Genomic DNA, 18504 nt, shown 5'->3' with positions numbered 1-18504 from the left:
AGTTAGGTGTCCGATCTTCAACCAACTCTATCCCAAACCAAGATCTCATCCGACTAGATTCATCCGACCATCCACTGACCAAATCACCGGCGGAATTCCTTCATCCGAACCAACACCACCAAGACATCCAGTAACCGACTATTTCGACTTCCGAGGTATCAAGGTAAGGAATCTCAAGATTAGATCAAATCCCACTTCAGTTACCTCGGAAGTAATAGTTTTACACGACTCAATCCCCTTTTTACTGAGATTTTACACATCCAATGCGACCCAATCCATCTCTCCACCAACCCAATTTACCTCTCCACCAAGCCAACTGTACACCTCACCGAGCCAACATTGCTCTACTTTTTGTTGATCTGATCAGACCCAACCCTTCTCATTATTATCACAAACTGAGCAAATTCACAAGTTCAAACAATGCCTCAACTTTTATCTACTTTGATTACGTCTCCTTCTGCAAACTTTCAATTTACCACGTCAATTACTTCCTAATCATAATCTTACTTGACTCAAATTAAGACCAGCTATGAGTCAAACCCTTCCACAACTTCCAACACAGCTTCCTAATCCACGTAGTCTGAAGTATCAATAGTTTCTCTAGTCCACCAAATCGCACTCATCTTTGAACTTCAACTCTCCTTCAAATGATTACATCCAAAAAAGGCTCTATGATGCTACTTCTTTACCTTCAACGTTAGTCTCTCTCGATCATCTTTGTCAATTTCTTAGTCCTTTTTGGTAATCTTTCTTGTTATATATGGACAGCAGATTTTTGATCAGGTTCTTCAACTTGCAGACTTTTTGACCATAGGATTGCGTAGATCTGCTTTTTTGATAGCAGCACCTGAAGTCGCCAAGTAGGTAGGTGTCCCATTCCTGTAACTTCAACTTGCCTTTGAAAATCTTTTTATTCAAAGATATGAAGTAAATCGACAGTCGATATTGAATCACTCGATCATGACAGTCTGTATCTGTCACTGGAATAATGAAATATGTGAATTGGCTTCCCAGTCAGTTGAAAAGATTTCTGGCTACTCGATTGACCAGATTTCTGAAATGATCCTTCAGATAATGGTGCTATTCACAGAGTTGCTTGTTTACCAAAAGATTATGGTGATGTGGCTGACATCTCTTGTTGTAGGCCGGAGATCTTGATTCTAAGGACATAAACAACATCCACAGCACTTTGCTCACATTGGCTGAAACTGGCAAACTGCATCATCAGGAGCCTTCATCCTCTAAATTTCGGCACAAGGTACAAACAATCCATTTACCCTTGACATGGAAAGAACTCTCAGGCTAACAAAACAGCTGTCATTGGACCAGATCTTCATGAGGATCACAAGTGTCCAACACGCGTACCTAGAATCTTGTAGCTCCAACCCACTACTGATTGGAATCTGTGAAGCACTCTTATCCAGTCTCTCAGTGGATCAGCCGGATGCCGCAGGATTTCCAGCATCCCCATTTTGGAAAAAAGTATCAACTATTGCGCTCAAGCGCCCTGACAACATCCTGCATCTCTATTCAACGCGTTTTGCATAAGTTTTTGAGCGTTGGAGTGGGTCTTGGTCACATCCAGTATGGTTTCTTCCTGATACTTTGCTTGTTCGGGCCATGGCAGGTACAGGATGGACCCGTGTTGATAGCCTGTTTCCTTTCATAAATTATAACTAAGGCTTCTTTTGACGGCACTTCAAAAGGGGCGCCCGGTGTCCAAACATGCCACAGCTTGTCTGCTTGGTGGTTCTGTGTTCAAGGTGGAGCATGCCAGGGCATTGATATGTTATTGAATTGTGCCGATTGGGAGGTTAGCCAAGCTTCTGTTCAGTTCTTTGATGCATTACAGAGGCATGACAATGTTTCACTCCTCTGCAACAATATTGGCTGATTGGCTTTTGACACTTTCCAGAAAACAATCACGGGAAATACAATCAAAATGAGATGAAACGCAATAGAATCTCTGGTTTCCTTGCTGACTAATTTGGACGAGTCCTTCAAGGATTGTGAGTAATAAGGATGGTTCAATGCCTTGACCATACTTGGAGAGCTATCATCACTAAGATATGTCTAAAGTTTTGTCCCCTGAGCAGTTTTCAGCCGTGATAGGCGCCTTTTTGAGTGGAGCTCAAGACTATACCACTGAGAAACATGGTGACGTGGGATCCTGGGTGCAGTCTTCAAGTATAAAATGTCTTGAAACATTGGTAGACTTCTGTACTAGGGTCCCAAGTCGGATAAGCCAAAATTTAACAAGGACATTGATCAAAGAGGTGCTGGTTGGGATCCTGAAGCAGACACTTGAAACTATTGATAGTCTACGCAAACAAACCTGGTATACCACATCAAGACTGTTGTGTGAACCCTCGGCAACTGAGATTGATGGGTTCGACTCTCTTACCAAAATATCCAATTGGTTGAGTCATATCCACATGTAAAACAATTGTGGCAATGTAAATCAACCTGATTCATACCTCTCAACACACCAATGCGCAGAGATAGTGCAGAGCACTGGAGAGAATCATCTTGAGCGTTTCTTCAAACATTGGAATTAATCAAGTTGAGCACTGATGATGAAACTGGTCATATGCGTGACTACATTGATAACGTCGTCGAAGGTATCACATCTCTTATTGGTGGCCAGGGAAATCTTGACATGAGTAATATGCTTGGGACCCAGCCAATATTGTATCAATGCTTACAAGGAAACATTGGAGCATCATATAGGCGTGTGAAGCAGCACAAATCTTATGTTCTTATCTGAATTCCAGTCAGAATCTCAAACTCATTGGGGAGATTGTACAAAGATGCCTTTTGATTGCACACACACGCGTAAAAGAGCCCGAGTCCATTCTGTGTGCGCTTGAAACCCTTGCGATGCTTCTTGAACTACCTGATACGCTAGGTATATTGGAACGTGAAGCATACGATCAATAACTGTGAGTACCCCTTACAAAACAAGATATCTTCAACCAGTAGCAAGGTACTGAATCAATGTGATGAATAAAGCCTCAGAGATATGCTTCCCATGGCGACCCATGGATTGGGACGTCCAAACTTTCCTTTGTCTTGGGTAGTAGTGGGTATGAAGATGTAGGACAAGTTATACAATGCATCTGACTCACCCAGCCCTCATCTCATCTTTGTGATTACTGCTTGACTTCGCGCATGTACCAGTGTGATTTGACTTACCAGCTTCAAAACCACAAGGGCTAATGCGGGCCAATATCTGCAAAAATATTCCTCAGGTAAAATTGACTTTCAAGATGAGATCCGCGCTTGCAGATACTTATTGATTTGTTGTTTGTTTTTGTGTTGGATTCTTAGCATGAATGCCGAGACAATGTATAATTACGTGCAAATTCATACTGAGGAGATGCCCGAGGTTGAGGAACTTTTGACCGAAACAGACTGGTGAGCTGATAACTTCAAATTTCGATAGTTGGAGTATAGATAACAACATTATTTCCTTGTTTGCGCTCTCTTAGGTCAGGAGACATACATGATTATCAAGAGCAAGGAAATATATATCTAACGTTCTGTCGGGGCTCCCGCTAAGGACAAGGACTTGGTGCCCGCCCTTGATCAAGATTTTTATAGATTAAGGAATACCATACCTCTACTATCACCTGCAGTTGTGAGATTCCGCGCTGTTAGGGTTTTTAGCCGTGTTAAGTCTTTGATGTTCATGGTCATGGGATGTTTCTTCTCTTCATTCTCCTTGATTCTTCCTTAAGTATAGTGGTGATAAATCAGTGTTGAAAGTGGAGGCTTTTACATATACTGAAGAAAGACCAAGACAATCAACCAACAAAGCTCTACTGCCAACTCATGATGTAGCTTGTCATCCTTATTTTTGTATCCAGGTAAAAGGTAGTCAAGGATCATCAGCCATTGATGTCCCAAATGATAAAGACATCTTGAAATCTTTTAATTGTAAACTACCACCTGGTCTTCTTGATATCAAGATGAACTTAAAGAGTTTGGATCTGTCAACAATTCATGAGCTGAGCGTTGTATACTTTCCTTTACAATCTCAGCTTGGCAGGTCTTCTGATTGACTGTCTTTCAATTCCTCTTGGTGGGATACATGTCCCAATTGATCCACAAAGATACAAGCTTTCACACATCCTAAAATTCCAGAAAGCTTTGGATGTATTGAGCAGAGTGGTAGGTTTACATCATTCACATATCATTCAATGCATGACATACCTTGACCAAAATTGATTTTCCTTTGTACTGATCACCAATCTCTACAAGTGGATGACATGGGTCTCCTAGTTGGCCACAGTTACTTTTATGGATTGATGATCATGCAGGCAAGAGGAGGCGTAAAGGTTTTGTTGAGTTTCTGGTGAGATAAGTATCAAAGCCTCTTGCATATTTCTGTCCGGGGATATCGAGCTCTCTTGAATTACTGTGGTATTTTGCTTTATAGTGTGTACCTTTGGAGTGGGAATGACTATGATCAAGCACTGCCATACTATTTCATCTCAAAACCCCAAGGGTGGTCCAGCCATATTTTTTGTTTGCAAAAGCATTGTATGTAACTGCACACTTATTGTTGCAAGTGTCTCAAGATAATAACATCATTCACTAAACATTGTCTCACTTGCTTGTAACAGTATAATAGTCTTATGGACATATTCCTTATGGTGTTTGAACTAACATGAGACAAAGAATGAAAAACAGCATCAAGCAACTGTGTTCAATTAGCACAAATTAGCCAAGAGCACTTTTTTGGGAGGGGCATGAGTACACTGGAGATCCATAGTATTTCTTGCACAAGTTTTGGGCTTACATATGTTCCATTTCTTTATTGATACGGAGAGAGTAGAACATTGGAATAATTCAGTGTAGAATATTTGCTCAGTTTCTAATATCCCTGATTGATTATCTCACGCTTCTATAAACAAAATTATTTGAATGTGTCCTTGCTATCATCTACATCTTGACAGACCCTTCATGTGGTCTTGATATCTTCAATTCCATTCCGCCCAAATGCAGTGTTGGTAGAGAAAAGTTGCAACTGCACTTTTCAAGTATAGCTGGAGCAGTTTAGCATTTGAGTCCACAAATCAAAATGTGAAAGCATGGAAACTCGACCATATTCAGATCACAAATACCCGTGACAAAATAGTGGATTTAGATTTTGAGCATATGAATAAACAAAGAACACATCTACTTGGAGATTGATCTCCTGCAGGCTGCAACCCCTTTCATTCTACCAAATAATATTTACATCAACCCGAAGTGCTTGAGACACTGCAGACATTATTCGGGTTCCCCAAGTGGGCAGGGAAAAATGATTGGGAGTATGATTTGTCATAAAATGGTCTATCACTCCACACCTGAGCCATAACACCCACACTACATATGTGTAGCAGGCTCAGTGAATATGTGGTTATCATGTACATACAGTTCTGCTCAGTTATCTGCTCATCAGGACAAGTTATTCATATGTAATACATGCTGTAACTTCTTTCAGATTGAAAAAAGCTTCCAAAAGATTGACTACATACACTGACTCAATGTTTTGGTGTGATCTCATCAACTCAACTGCATGTAACACACTTTCTGTTACTAAGACATAGCTTCAACAATATTGCCTGAGCAGCTACAGAATTATATGTAGTGAATTTTTGGGAAAAAAATTTCAAAGTCGAAAAAGTTACATGTGGTATAACATGTGATTTATTTATTCTGATGGGCAAAAAACTGAGCAGACCTGTATGTACATGATAGACAACTATTGACTTAGCTTGCTGCACATATGTAGTGTGGGTGAAATGGCCCAGGTGTGCAGTATTAGATTCTTTTATGAAAAACTGTACTATTAATCATTTTCCTCTGCCAAATTGGGGAAGTTGAATGATGTTTACAGTGAGAGTTGATTTTGGGCCACCCAGGCATAATCCACAATTTGATCCCTACTGACTGCAATTGAATGCTGTACAGCAGGCCGGAAGACCCCGAATTGTAGAACGGAGTCCCACAAACGGGGTCATCCAGCACAACTCTAAGCTAGCAGCACAAATTCCTTGGAGCTTGGTGGAAATATGACTTGAAAAATTCCTGACCTCCCAACACAGACCGTAAGACCCCGAATTGTAGAACAGAGTCCCACAAACAGGGTCAATCAGCACAGTGCTGAGAGAGCCCAGGAGAATTCTAAATATTTGAAACCATTTGTTGAATTGGCTTCGACTTCTTCCTGAACTCCTATCTCACTGATCAAAGCAACCTATGGGAAGTGGTTACAATGCAAATTCTGATAATATCTGAATCCAATAGACAATTCAAAATCAATCCATATCATGTGTCAGCTCCTGAAGATTTGCTTGGCTAATTGCAGAGCTGGATGGGAAACGTTTGGAATAGGAAGTCTAGAGAGATTCAAACCAATTTCAATCAGTGAGTCAACTTGAAGCTTTGTATAGGGCCGGCCTATTGAGGCGATTGATCGGGACCGGTTGCAATGTGGATTTCCTTTTGTAACTAAGCTTGAATGTTGAATCAAATAATTGTACAATTGCAATGCAGAGCTGGAGTAGAAGGAGGCCTTCAGATTTCGATTTTGGCTCCCATCACATCCTAGGTCTAAGTAGAGTTTAGTCTATCTAGGACCGATTTTCAGCCCAATTGCCCAGAGACCCGAGTACGAACCAGCTCCATCCCTTTAACTGCAAATCCCTTCGTTTCTTTTTGGCTTCAAAGTCCTAGTGTGGTTTTGTGATTCATAATAATCTGATTTCTTGTTTTCATCATTTTTCCACTATCTTCCGCTTTTGAACATTTTCTTTATGACTAGGAAGTTCTTTCATTTCTTTCAACTTTTAAAAACTATCATACTCAGCCTCTGGGCTATATTATAGATCAAACAAATGCACCGGTTTTGATAGTTTCAGAAGCAGGTCAAGCAGGCCCTACAGTCTTGATTGCACCACCTTTACCAGCTGTTGCAGCTCAAAATATGCTGTGAATCGGTACGCATGGAAATAATAATGGTGGAGGTAATACTTGGGCTGCTGCAACGATTGGAGCGGGTATGAATAGGATGACAGGAACAGGTGGGATGGTTGCTTGGCTTTGGAACTGCGGCTATGGGAATTGGTAGGGATCCTAAAGCCAGAGCTTGATCTTGTGATTATTGCAAATAGTTGGGCTTTCTTGTATTCTCTTTGATTTATTTGAGTTTAAGATCGATCAGCCTTCCTGATCTGATTTGAATCTGGTTAGTTGTTTACAAGACATTTAATTACCTTACCTCGATGCCTGCCTTGAATCCATTACCACAACATTCCTTGTTGATACCAGGGATTGAAAGACCACGGAAGATATTGAACAATCAACAACAACAACACCAACAAGGCGGTATGAATCCTAACTAATTTAATTTTTTTATGATCTCTATGCTTAAACTTTCTACATCAGCACTGTTCGATCAGACCCAGGAAAGTCTTCCCTACCGGATCACACCCAAACAGAGTCAAATTGCACAGGAACTCGGTGATCAGATCTCTCTCACCAAACCAATACTAACAACAAGCTCTCCAAGTCTAACCAAGTCAACAATCGGAATTCAATGAACAACTTTTTCAACAATAGAGTCAATAGTTCCACTGGTTCTAAACACTCTACTAGAACTATCGATCCAACCAATCCTCCAATTTCAAAAGAGACAATCTCAAATATGCGCTCTGAGCAACAGCGCTGCCTACTGAGAGAACCCCAAGAGTAAGAACAATCAGATGGAGAAGCTTATTGCTTTCTACCAAACTGAACAGTATTCGCTCGCAATGATTACATCTGAAATAGGGGAATCTGTTTCAGATGTCAAAGTGCGTAGGTAAGTTGAGAGTCTGTTCAAGAATACAAGATCAAATTCAACCCATTAACGTTGTATTCTAACCTCTATGTAGAACTGCAGATATACCCACAATTGCTCTGGTAGCTTTTTATATACACTTTGCAAGCCTTTGAAATGTGTGCTTAACACTCACAGCTTGGTCATGATCTTATTAATTTACTTACTCAATATAAAATCTCTGCAGTTCGCTTCTATATGGATTTGGTGGCTCTGGTTTTGATTTTATGGAGCTAGTGTGACTGGATATGACATTTCTGGTTTCTTTACTTCAATGCACACACCGTGACTTTTGTTTTCATAGATTCAGTGATGCAAAATGAAAATGAAAGCATATTTGATTTATGAATGCAAAGTTGTGTTTGATTGCGGGTTCCTAGATATACATGTGCTAGCTATCCATCGGTGTGGTGTAATCAAGATTCAACAGTGAGCAAGAAAGACACTCATCAAACCTGGAAGCCATCTGATTGGGTGTTACGGGAGGTATTGACATAGGATTGATTGATTCTAGTAGCCCATATACTGCATTTGATATGAGTGATATCTGTGGGTGTTGAATTGCATTGCAAATTGTGCAAATCATATCAAAAATAAAAAGAGGAACATAACAAAAGCAAAAAATCTGAAGTGATATACAAGAGATAGAAGATATACCAAAGTTCACTTGAAAGGAATGAATCAATCTCGCTTCACAAAATATGGCGGCTTTCAAAATTTGAAATCAACTCTCTTTCATATGATCATTTTAACCAACATAATGGACTGCTGCACTCTGCATTTTAAACTTGATAGTACTTTGTTCAGGTTTGGTTTCCACCTTTTGGGGGTTAGACCGAGGAAAACAGGGAGTAAATACTAGTGTTGGCCAAAGATCTGATAAAGATTTGGCTACGGTTGACTTACAGCATTTTGTTGATGAATTTGACAGTCTCTAACTTCTCCTGGGATTACCTCCTCCGCAGTGAAAGACTTGCAATCAATGTCAACAAGATAGAAATGAGATTGAAGATTGGTGATTTTGGTTATGAGTACTGGGTGTGTTGGATGCAACGGATTGTGTTGTGTGTAGAAAGCGTTAATGATGAATTGTGATCAATTAGATGATGAACACCAAATGAAAATCTTCCCATCTGCTCCATTGTTGTATCCTTACATCACACAAATCAAACCGCCGTGAAATACGGCCAGCGGTGCGGTACGGTACGGTCTGGGCACCGTAGGCTGCGGTCAGACCGTACTGTAGTCACATAATCATCAGATAATATGGGGGTGTGGCCGTACCGCTGTCTCCGTATTATGACTAATCAACACCGTAGTTCGGAGTGCAGTACGTCACTACGGTATTATTCAGCGTCAAGCTGTCATCCCAAGATGGTGAGCATTAGACGTTTATGTGCTCATTTATACCAATTGAGATTTTTCCATTTCAAACAAGGAAGGGATTGATTTCAAATACAAGCAAGGGATCAATTATCCAGGGTCCGTTTCTTTCCTCTTCCCATTTTTCTCCCCCATTGTTTCTCTTCCTTCTTTGTGCTTTATTCCTTCCTTTTATCCTTTATATATCTCCATCTTACTTTTTATTCTTAAGTTGAAGTTTGAGGCTGAATCATGTCCTCTTTATTATCCGCTCCTAAGAGTTCCCAACCCACACAATCTTCCTCTCAATCTTGCCGCTTTACTGGTGTTAGCCCTGCTTGTCATGAATCTGGCTTTGTTCCTACTTCGGCCAACTCTTGTAGGTCATTATATGCACCTGATCAAGGTGAAGAAAACGAAGAAGACCCAGGAGAAGACGTGATTGAGTCTGGAGCTGGAGAACTTGACTTACCTCATTACCCAACACGGCCACCAGCCCCTCAACCGAAGAAGTGCACCGCCAACTCCGAAGTCCAACCTCATCAATTTAAAAAGCCTCAAAAGACTGCTACTAGAGGAAAAGGTGCGGGTAACCGGTTAACAGTAACTGTAAGTGTACTAACTAGCTCTATGTTTTTCTCACCTCATGTTGATTTGTTTATGTAAAATCTTGGCTTCATCTCAGGACTTTACAGTACCTAACAATATTGATGTCAATCAAGTGAGCCCCACCGCGGCTCCTGCGAAGTCATTCCGAGTTCAAAGCAAAAGAGTTACCCATCTTTTGTCATATTATAAACCCCAACCGGTCCAACTCCAGGATGATGTGAGTTTCTTTTGGACTTTCATCTACGAGTCAGTATGGACTGCACTGACCAATATCTTTACAACAGCCAATAGGGGTCTTACGTGGATACGAGTGCAAGCATTGTCCTGAGACATTTGCACGGGGTATAGATGGCAATAGCAACCTTTATGGTCATTGTGACAGCAACAAGAACTGAATTCCGTGTCCAGGACGTAGCAATGCCATGAAGGAGAAAAATCATGGACTACCTCCTACTTATCAAGAAAGAAACAAGACGCTCGCAGCCACCGCAAGTGAATCATCATTGGCTCAATTGATGAAGTCTTTTGTCAACCAACCACCTTTCAATTTTGATATACTCAGTGTCTTATTAGTCATATGGCTCTTAAGACATGCCCTTCCATGGGTTTGATTTCAAGACCCAACACTCAGGGCAGCCTTTCATCTCACCCATGCAAAGGCCGACCTCAGGAGCCCCACTTGGGCAGCCACTACTGCGAAGGAGTTATACAGTTCTTTATGTGACCAGGTAATCAGCAAGATCAAGGTTTGTTCCTCTATCTTTCGATTTTCTCATATGTCATCTACTAATTGTTTCTCATGGAATCATTGTTTAAATTTTGTTTTATACCTGTAGAATAACAGCAGTAAGATATGTCTTGTCCATGATGGATGGACAACTAAAGGGAATCAATTAGCTTCCATTGGAGTCACTGCAACTTGGGTCAATTCAGATTGGAAGTATCAATCTAGCTATCTGACTTTGAAGTTGGCGACTTGGCACCACTGTGGTTCTTTGCTAGCCAGACTGGTTGGAAAGTGGTTGATCAAACGCAGCCTTCACAGCAAAGTATGAGAATTTTATAATATCTTTATTTCTTTTTTCTTTGAACATTCATTGGAACTTTTCTTTAATATTGCCTCTAGGTATTGGCTCAAACCACCAATTTGGGTTTGAATAACAAAACTACGGCCAATGAACTCGAGAACATGTTCAAGAGCGGCGATCACACAGTTTATTGGAATTCTTCAGATAATCACGTGCAATGCTACTTCCATAAGCCCACGCTCGTGGTCAAGCATGGACTGAAGACCATGAATATCGCAGCTGGTCATGTCAAGCCATCAACTCGACCAGGAGCTAGTGTGCCAGTTCCAACCCTAGTTCTTAACACCGGTGACGATGATCTTGATGTCCCCTCATTGTCGGATGAGGATGATGCAGGTTTAGTACCAACAACAACCAATCCTGATTGTGAAGATGACGATTCATTACCTCAGGACCCTGGCAACACAACCGAGCTGGTTAAACGTGCTTTGTTGAAGGTCAGTATGTGATTATATTTGTCAAATAACACTTGCTGCAAGCTGACTTTCTATTCTACTCTGTGGTGCAATAAGGTGGTTACATTGATATGTTCAAGCTCATCTCGTCGACAATGGTTTTCCTCGCGGGCAAAAGCCCAAGGCCTCAAGAGCATAATTCATGGATGGGGTGTCCGTTGGAATGCAAAGGCTGATAGCCGCAGGCGTGCAGCGGCCGGACATGAGGTATTTCATTCCATTTCCACTTACAGATATTTTATTTTTGTAGTCTTGAGATTTAGTTTACAGATCTACTATTTTCACTTCCGGAAATAGATTATAAGTGGAATGTTACACACTGATTCAAAAACAAACTGTTCCTTTTGTGGATTAACAATCTCAGACAATGAGTGGAATGCAGTGCGTGAGGTAAACAAAGTTCTTGAGGCGAGTTATTTTCATATCTCTAAGTCTTTGCGCCAGTAGTGATTTATCTACACTTCCTATAGGTATTCAAGTGTGCCATGAAACGTATGGAAGCAGACTTTGCCTCAGGTTGCAAAGTTCTCTCCGAATATTGTAAGGTCCAAACTGAATTGCAAGTACTTCAACAAAGCAGTATGTATCCCAGCCTAGATGAGATGATAACGGAAATGCTCAAGCATTTGAAGCAATATGCGGAAGAGGCTGCCCAAACTGAAGTTGTCCAGCTGGCGACTATTCTCAATCCTTGTCATCGTATGAATTATATCAAGAAATTCTATCCCGATGTGGAAATTCAGGCGCAAGTGTCTTTGGAGACTTTGTTCAATCAGTATTCCAACAAGATGCCCAAACCACGGGCACCCTCTGTTGAGGTCGTTTCAGTAAGCCAACCGGATGTGAGCGAAGATGAAGAGGACAAATTTTTTCCAGCTGCACCAGCAACTGAAACTTCTCATCAAGACTTACAACTCAAACTCAAACGCTATCTTGACGGTGCCCATCCAATTGGAATAGGTATCAGTCCTCTTGACTGGTGGGCAGTAAGTACTATTTCCCACCTCATCATTGTTATCTTCTTCTTTACTGATATCAAAACCACATGGCATGGAATCTAGGCCAACACAAAGTATTTCCCAGTCTTGGCCACGATGGCTTGGGATTACCTGGTGCTCCCTGCAACGACGTGCGCAGTGGAGCGTACATTCTCGTTGGCGGCCAACATTGCCGTCTCACGCCAAGGATCAATGAAACCTTCAACAATCTCGCAAGCTGTCGGTTGCCGAGAGTGGTTGAAGAACAAGGAGGTACCATCAGGTAAATTTGAGGAAGCAGTGGCTTATCTTTTGGATAATGAGTTGCGAGAGGGAAAGAAGAAGAATAAGGGCATTTGAGTTTTTCTACCTTCCTAGTTCACTTTTCTTGTTCACCACTTCTACCATTGAGTGAACTATTCAATTTTCAAGGGCCAGTATTTTCTTTCCTTCACACTCTTTATCACCTAGATACAAACATTCTAATCGGTTATGTCCTTTTTTATTTTATTTTTTGTTCTGTTTTCTCAAATCAATATGGTTTTTTGTTTTTTTTGGTTTTTTGAGCGTAGCGGTCCGTAGCCTACGGTAGCTACGGTGGCTATGGTGTGGTCCACTACGGCGTGACCTCACCGTAGTGACGGGCATGACCTAATAGTACCTTCAACTTCACTACGGCTACGGTGAGGTATGAAGATTAAACCGCACCGTACTGTTGCCAAGACCATATGATACTACACTACGGTTTGATTTGTGTGTTGGTAGAATCATTTGTTATTTACCAAAATCCCAGGACTCCTCGGATTTTTGACCCCAAGCCAAAGATGCTGGCTGTTGTAACTTAACTTCTGAACAAAACTGTTTGCAACACCGACACACTTCAACAGTTTATCACCAACACTACATGCAAGGTGGTAACGCCGCGGATGCGGGGTCGCGCTGACAAGACACCCCCCTTGGGTTTTGTGCGGCATCACCGCGACCCTGCATCCGCGGGGTCAGCACTTTGCATGTAGTGCAAGTGGTTATCTGGTCAGCTTGTCTGCCCACTACTGGTACTGGTTGTAGGTTCAAACCCTGTTGTGGGCAGAGATAACTGGAGATTGCTTCCAAATGTGGGACATTACATCACCATAGCCTTTGCTATCAGGGTTTTTTCGTCGTGCCTTGATGACTTTTTAGTTGTGATAGGATGTTGGCAAAGCTGAAACTTCAAACATGTGCCTGTAGGATAGCACCATAAACCACATAGGCGCAAAAGCAGTCTTGCTTAGGTGCTCTTCATCAATTTTTCCAAAAACATATTAATCCAAGCAAGACAGTCTCTCAAGCATGCTTTTTCACCCATACCTCAAAAATGAGATCAATCTTACAGATTACTTTGCAGGAATTAATAAAGAAGTCTTCAAATTCACTTCATAAATAATATCTGATGTTGATCTCAATTATAACTGGCTTATTTGTCGTCTTTTGCAATTTTATTTCCTGAAGTCTTTTTTTCATCACCATACCATTGTGAATGAAGAACATCACATGTGATCTGGGTAAATGTAGACAAAAATATTCTTGCAACAAACGTCTCTGGAACACTTAATCAAGGAAAGAAAGACAAGTAACAAATCTTTTGATTGTGTTTATTTTTTTTGTACTTAGCATGGAGACAACTGTATCTTGGTAAACAGAAATCAAATATACATCAACTTAAAGAAAAAGCATTCATATTGATATCAGCTAGTCTTGGTTCTAGAATCACTAATTTGACATTTAATAAGTTTGGTACATCTATGCAAAGAAGGATATGTTGAATTATATGAAAGAAAGTTTTGAAATTGTTTGTAAAAGTTTATTGGATGATGAAAAAATCATGTAATATGTAAAGAAAACAATGGATTTTTCATCAAATTCAATATCATTGTTTTTAGTCATGCAGTTGTATTGAAAGAAGATTTTATTGTGATTGATATTTGGTTATCTTATTCCATTGATTGTGGTTAAAAAGTACAGATAAATAAGTTATTTTGAGGATGCTGAAGATAAACAAGGATATTTTTAATAAGGTGAAGTTCTACAACGGCCGGATCAAGTTGTGGCCATGAGGAGGGCTTCCAAATGGCCTCAACCAAGCCAAATAAGACAGCTTCAGATCTCTTGAAATCTGAAGACTGAAGCTGTTTACCGCATCCACTCTTCCTCTTCCCATTTGATCAACAATGACTCCTCACAATGAGAATTCAAACACAAGATTATCTTCCCGATCAACCCAGATACCTTCAAAAACGACTTCAACACCTTCAAAAACAACTTCAAAACCTTCACAATCAACTCAAAACCCTTCACCATTGACCAAACCTCCTTCACAATCAAATTCTAAACTGACACAAAAATACATTGAAACAATTAACCAGCCCCTCTTTTCTCAAAAATCTGCCCTCGACAACAGCAATCCACAAAACTCAAAAAGTGAAAACAAATCCAACGGAAAAGGTCAAAAACAAACTTGATCTCAAACTGAATCTAAAACTTTACCTCCATCTCAATCTTTTTGATAACGGTGACAACAGCATGTATGAATCAAATCAAAACAAAATCAAGGAAGATGAAAATGAAGATGAAATGAAAAATGAAAACAAAATCAAAGAAGATGAAAATGAAAATGAAAATACAATTGGAATTGAAAATGAAGATGAAGATGAAAACAAAAACAATATTGAAAATGATATTGAAAACAATATTGAAAATGAAGATCAAAACGATATTGAAAATGAAAATGATGGTATTTCAAAATCACATCAACTTGAATGATCAGCCAGTCCATTCACAATTGCCGCTGATGGAATGCCTGGCCTTGATGAAAGCCATATCCAGATCGGCAGCTGGTTGTCACACATGAGTTTGTTCTATTGATTTGATACACTGGTGTTAATCAAAATCTTCCTTGATATTCAGGTGCATAGTCCAAGTAAACACACCATTCATCTTGGCTTGTTTCTATCTAAGCTACATCAAGACATCCTTGCCGGTCAAGCCAATATCTGTGATGAACTCATGGATCAGATTGAAACAATTAAAGATAATGTAGTAAACAATATTGTTCAAAGAGTTCAAGACCAGATGGATTCCAGTGAGGTGAGAAACAATACACCAACTTCCCATCATGTGTCTGGCTCAAAATGGAGCCTCTCAAGGTAAGTGATCATGATTCCATATCACATAATCATATCAAATTACTGAATTTATGATGTTCTAATCACTGAAATTAACATTTCAATTGGCCTTTCAACATGTTATCAACTCAAGTGTTGAAGCCTACACTGCTGTTGTTAGGAAGCCAAACAAGACACTCATTGGAAACTCTCTTTTCAGGAAGATCAAGGTGTGTCTCAAAGTCTTCTTTACCAATTCTTACTCATTTTTTTCTTTTTCCCCATTACAGAAGTCAATCCTTCAACAGGAACTTCTGTGGTGTACCGAGCAACTTCCACCCAAGCCTAATGGAATCACTCTCACAGCCAACACTCAGCACTTGACAACAATGATCAAAGGAAAGGCCAAGCACACCCAAGAGAACTTAGACACTGCAGTAAGTCCTTTGAAATTCTTCTATTTACTTATATGATAACAGGGCTCTCCCTTTCTATTCAACAACCCTGGCCAGCTGGTTACAGGTATCAAACCCAATCATATGTACTAGATCAACACCCAACCTTCATACACTTGTTGAATTAGTATGTAAATCTGTATCACTATAAACACAATGAGTGTATGCTGACAACGTTTTATGTCAGATTGTTCAAGTTGGTAAGGGGGAATCAGAATTGAAATCACCCAAAATTATTTGGCATAATACTGACATGCTATCCCGCACCCAGTTTGCATATCTTGTAAGTATTTTGTATGTAGTTTTCAAATTATTATGAAGGTCATGTATTCTTCCATTTGTCTACTTACAGCATTGTGAATGCCTGGTACTATACTTTCCAGATAAGGCTACTTCCACAATATGGACTGAAGTAGACAATCAATTGGGCTATTTAGTTTCAAAAGGGTGTCCATATACAGTTTGGTGAGTTTTTTTCAAAATGTCTTAGTGTAAATTTGATTTGATGAAGATAGCTAATTTACAAAATGACCTTAGTTTTTACAATCTGATCTATAAACGAGACTGCGGCAAATTTGACAGTGGGTCTGTAATTTATGACAACATCCCAAGAGCCAAACGTTCATTTACGCTGCCTTTGAATGACTGAGTTCAGGCCAAGATACTTGAATCACAATCACACAGACCAAATAAGAAGGTAAACAAGAAGCCAATCAACAAAAAATGATGCCTTTATCTTCCAATCTCTTCTTATAGTTTTTATACATTCAGTATTACATTCTATTTACATATTCCATTATAAATCAAGGCCTTCGCTATTTGCAGCTCACATGAAATCCATGTAGGCACTGTCCAAATTACGCCTACACGGGTGTTTTCTGCCAAAAAGTGCTGACATTTATGATGTAGGTGCTTTTTCCTTTTTCAAATGACGCCTACAGGCTGAAAACCTAATGTAGGCATCATTTGCGTACGCCTACATGGAAAAAACAATGTAGGCGCTCAAAAAAGCGCCTACATTCCCAAAGAAAGATGTAGGCATAATTTGTTGTAATTTTTGAGCGCCCACATTCCCTTTTCTGTATGTAGGCGCTGGCCAATGAGCACCCGCCAATTAGGTGCTTGGAAAATACGCCTACATGGTTACTAAGGCATATGGGCGTAAATTACAAGCGCCTACATAAATTTTTCAGCCCAAATAAGCGCCTACATGCAGTCTTGCATATGTAGGCGCTACAAATCCAGCGCCTGCACCACCAGACTGGTCTGACGGGTAATGAAGCACCATTTTCATGTCGAAACAAGAGTACCGGAGGACGGAAAGGGCAGTTTCCACTGGAAATGAGAGCACTGGAGGACGGAAAAGACGGAAAAAGCAGTTTGGACTCAAAATGAGAGCACTGGAGGACGGAAAAATCAGTTTATGTTATTGTATTGGGAGATCAATACTCTCTTTTCAACTCAACACAAAGCGTATCAGATTATTATTATAATAGTGAAATAGAAGGTTTGTAAATAACATCCTCATATCAAAATTTGAAACATATCCACAATTCCAATAAATCTTTGACAAAAAAACACATTGTAAAATAATTACACAAATAATAGAAATCATTACATTTAACCACAAATACGGTTCGCTTACAAAACTTGAAAAAATCCACCATTAGCATGATTTTTGAGTTTTGTCCATAGTCAGAAACCTTTCACCACAAATCAATCTGCATCCACTGGCATGATCAGTCACACCATCATTTTCACAGCCAATCATTTACACGCCGGGTTGCTTTGCCTCACATCAAAACCGATCTGAAACAATCAAATCCACTGTGAACTGCACTTGATCTCGCGATGCCTAACCAATGCATCTCCTTGGCTCCACCAACATCAACAGGATATTTCAGAATCAATTGTCAGCTCTAATACCCACAGACAAGGATTATCAAGATTTGAATTTTCAGTGTGAATTCAGGAAATCTCAATGTCATTGAAGTTAACCAATCTTGGCCTCTCATTACCAGCAATCAGACAACTGAAAAAAATCCAAGTTAACCAACATGTTGAATTAGGTGGTTTTTCCTCAAAGCCAATTCGAAGGTACTAGATCCAATAAGAACACCAAGTTGACTATTTACCTCATCAAAACCCTTCAACACTTCAACATCAATGATATCATGATTATACCTTCATCAAAGAGAATCAAAAGATTGATGTTTCGAGGTGTGGAGTCTTGTGTATTTGTTATAAGACTCTGGTCAATTTTGAATAGTTTTGGGCTAATGACTTTCTTTGCCTCTTACAAAAGGCACGCCTTGTGAGATATTTCCGTGAAAAAGGTAAGAGTGCTCTTTTGAGAGAAGAATTACCTGATAGGAGTAAATTAGTAGGATCGAGCAAACCCCAAAAAGGAGCTATTACCATCAAAGAAGGATAGATTAAACAACTAAGAGTTCTCCATTTACCAATGGAGAAGCTCTTGGTCGCTCTTCAATTTTGCTCCAAGCAAAGCGAAGTCACGAATTTATTTAACAGACAAGCTCCTTAT

At 40.0% G+C, this 18504-nt stretch overlaps 2 protein-coding genes across 2 annotated transcripts; both read left to right on the top strand.

Annotated features, from left to right (window-relative positions):
• Positions 1-960: 960 nt before the first annotated feature.
• MELLADRAFT_107067 (uncharacterized protein) lies at positions 961-2767 on the top strand (the record flags this gene model as incomplete). The annotated part of the gene is made up of 5 exons (XM_007410671.1): positions 961-1013; positions 1091-1140; positions 1550-1627; positions 1707-1813; positions 2564-2767. The coding sequence occupies 5 exons, from the start codon at positions 961-963 to the stop codon at positions 2765-2767; spliced, it is 492 nt and encodes a 163-aa protein (XP_007410733.1).
• Positions 2768-15515: 12748 nt separating this feature from the next.
• Positions 15516-16608, top strand: MELLADRAFT_63672 (uncharacterized protein; the record flags this gene model as incomplete). Its single annotated transcript, XM_007410672.1, is given in 8 exon segments — positions 15516-15546; positions 15667-15734; positions 15813-15941; positions 15984-16026; positions 16121-16242; positions 16262-16280; positions 16343-16424; positions 16497-16608. 8 exon segments carry the CDS (start codon positions 15516-15518, stop codon positions 16606-16608), a joined length of 606 nt encoding a protein of 201 aa, XP_007410734.1.
• Between the last annotated feature and the right edge of the window lie 1896 nt (positions 16609-18504).

This window comes from Melampsora larici-populina (genome assembly GCF_000204055.1).
Source record: "Melampsora larici-populina 98AG31 unplaced genomic scaffold MELLAscaffold_21, whole genome shotgun sequence".
Classification (NCBI taxonomy): domain Eukaryota; kingdom Fungi; phylum Basidiomycota; class Pucciniomycetes; order Pucciniales; family Melampsoraceae; genus Melampsora; species Melampsora laricis-populina.
The sequence above is the reverse complement of the archived record's forward strand: the minus strand, read 5'-3'. Positions and strand labels throughout refer to the sequence as shown.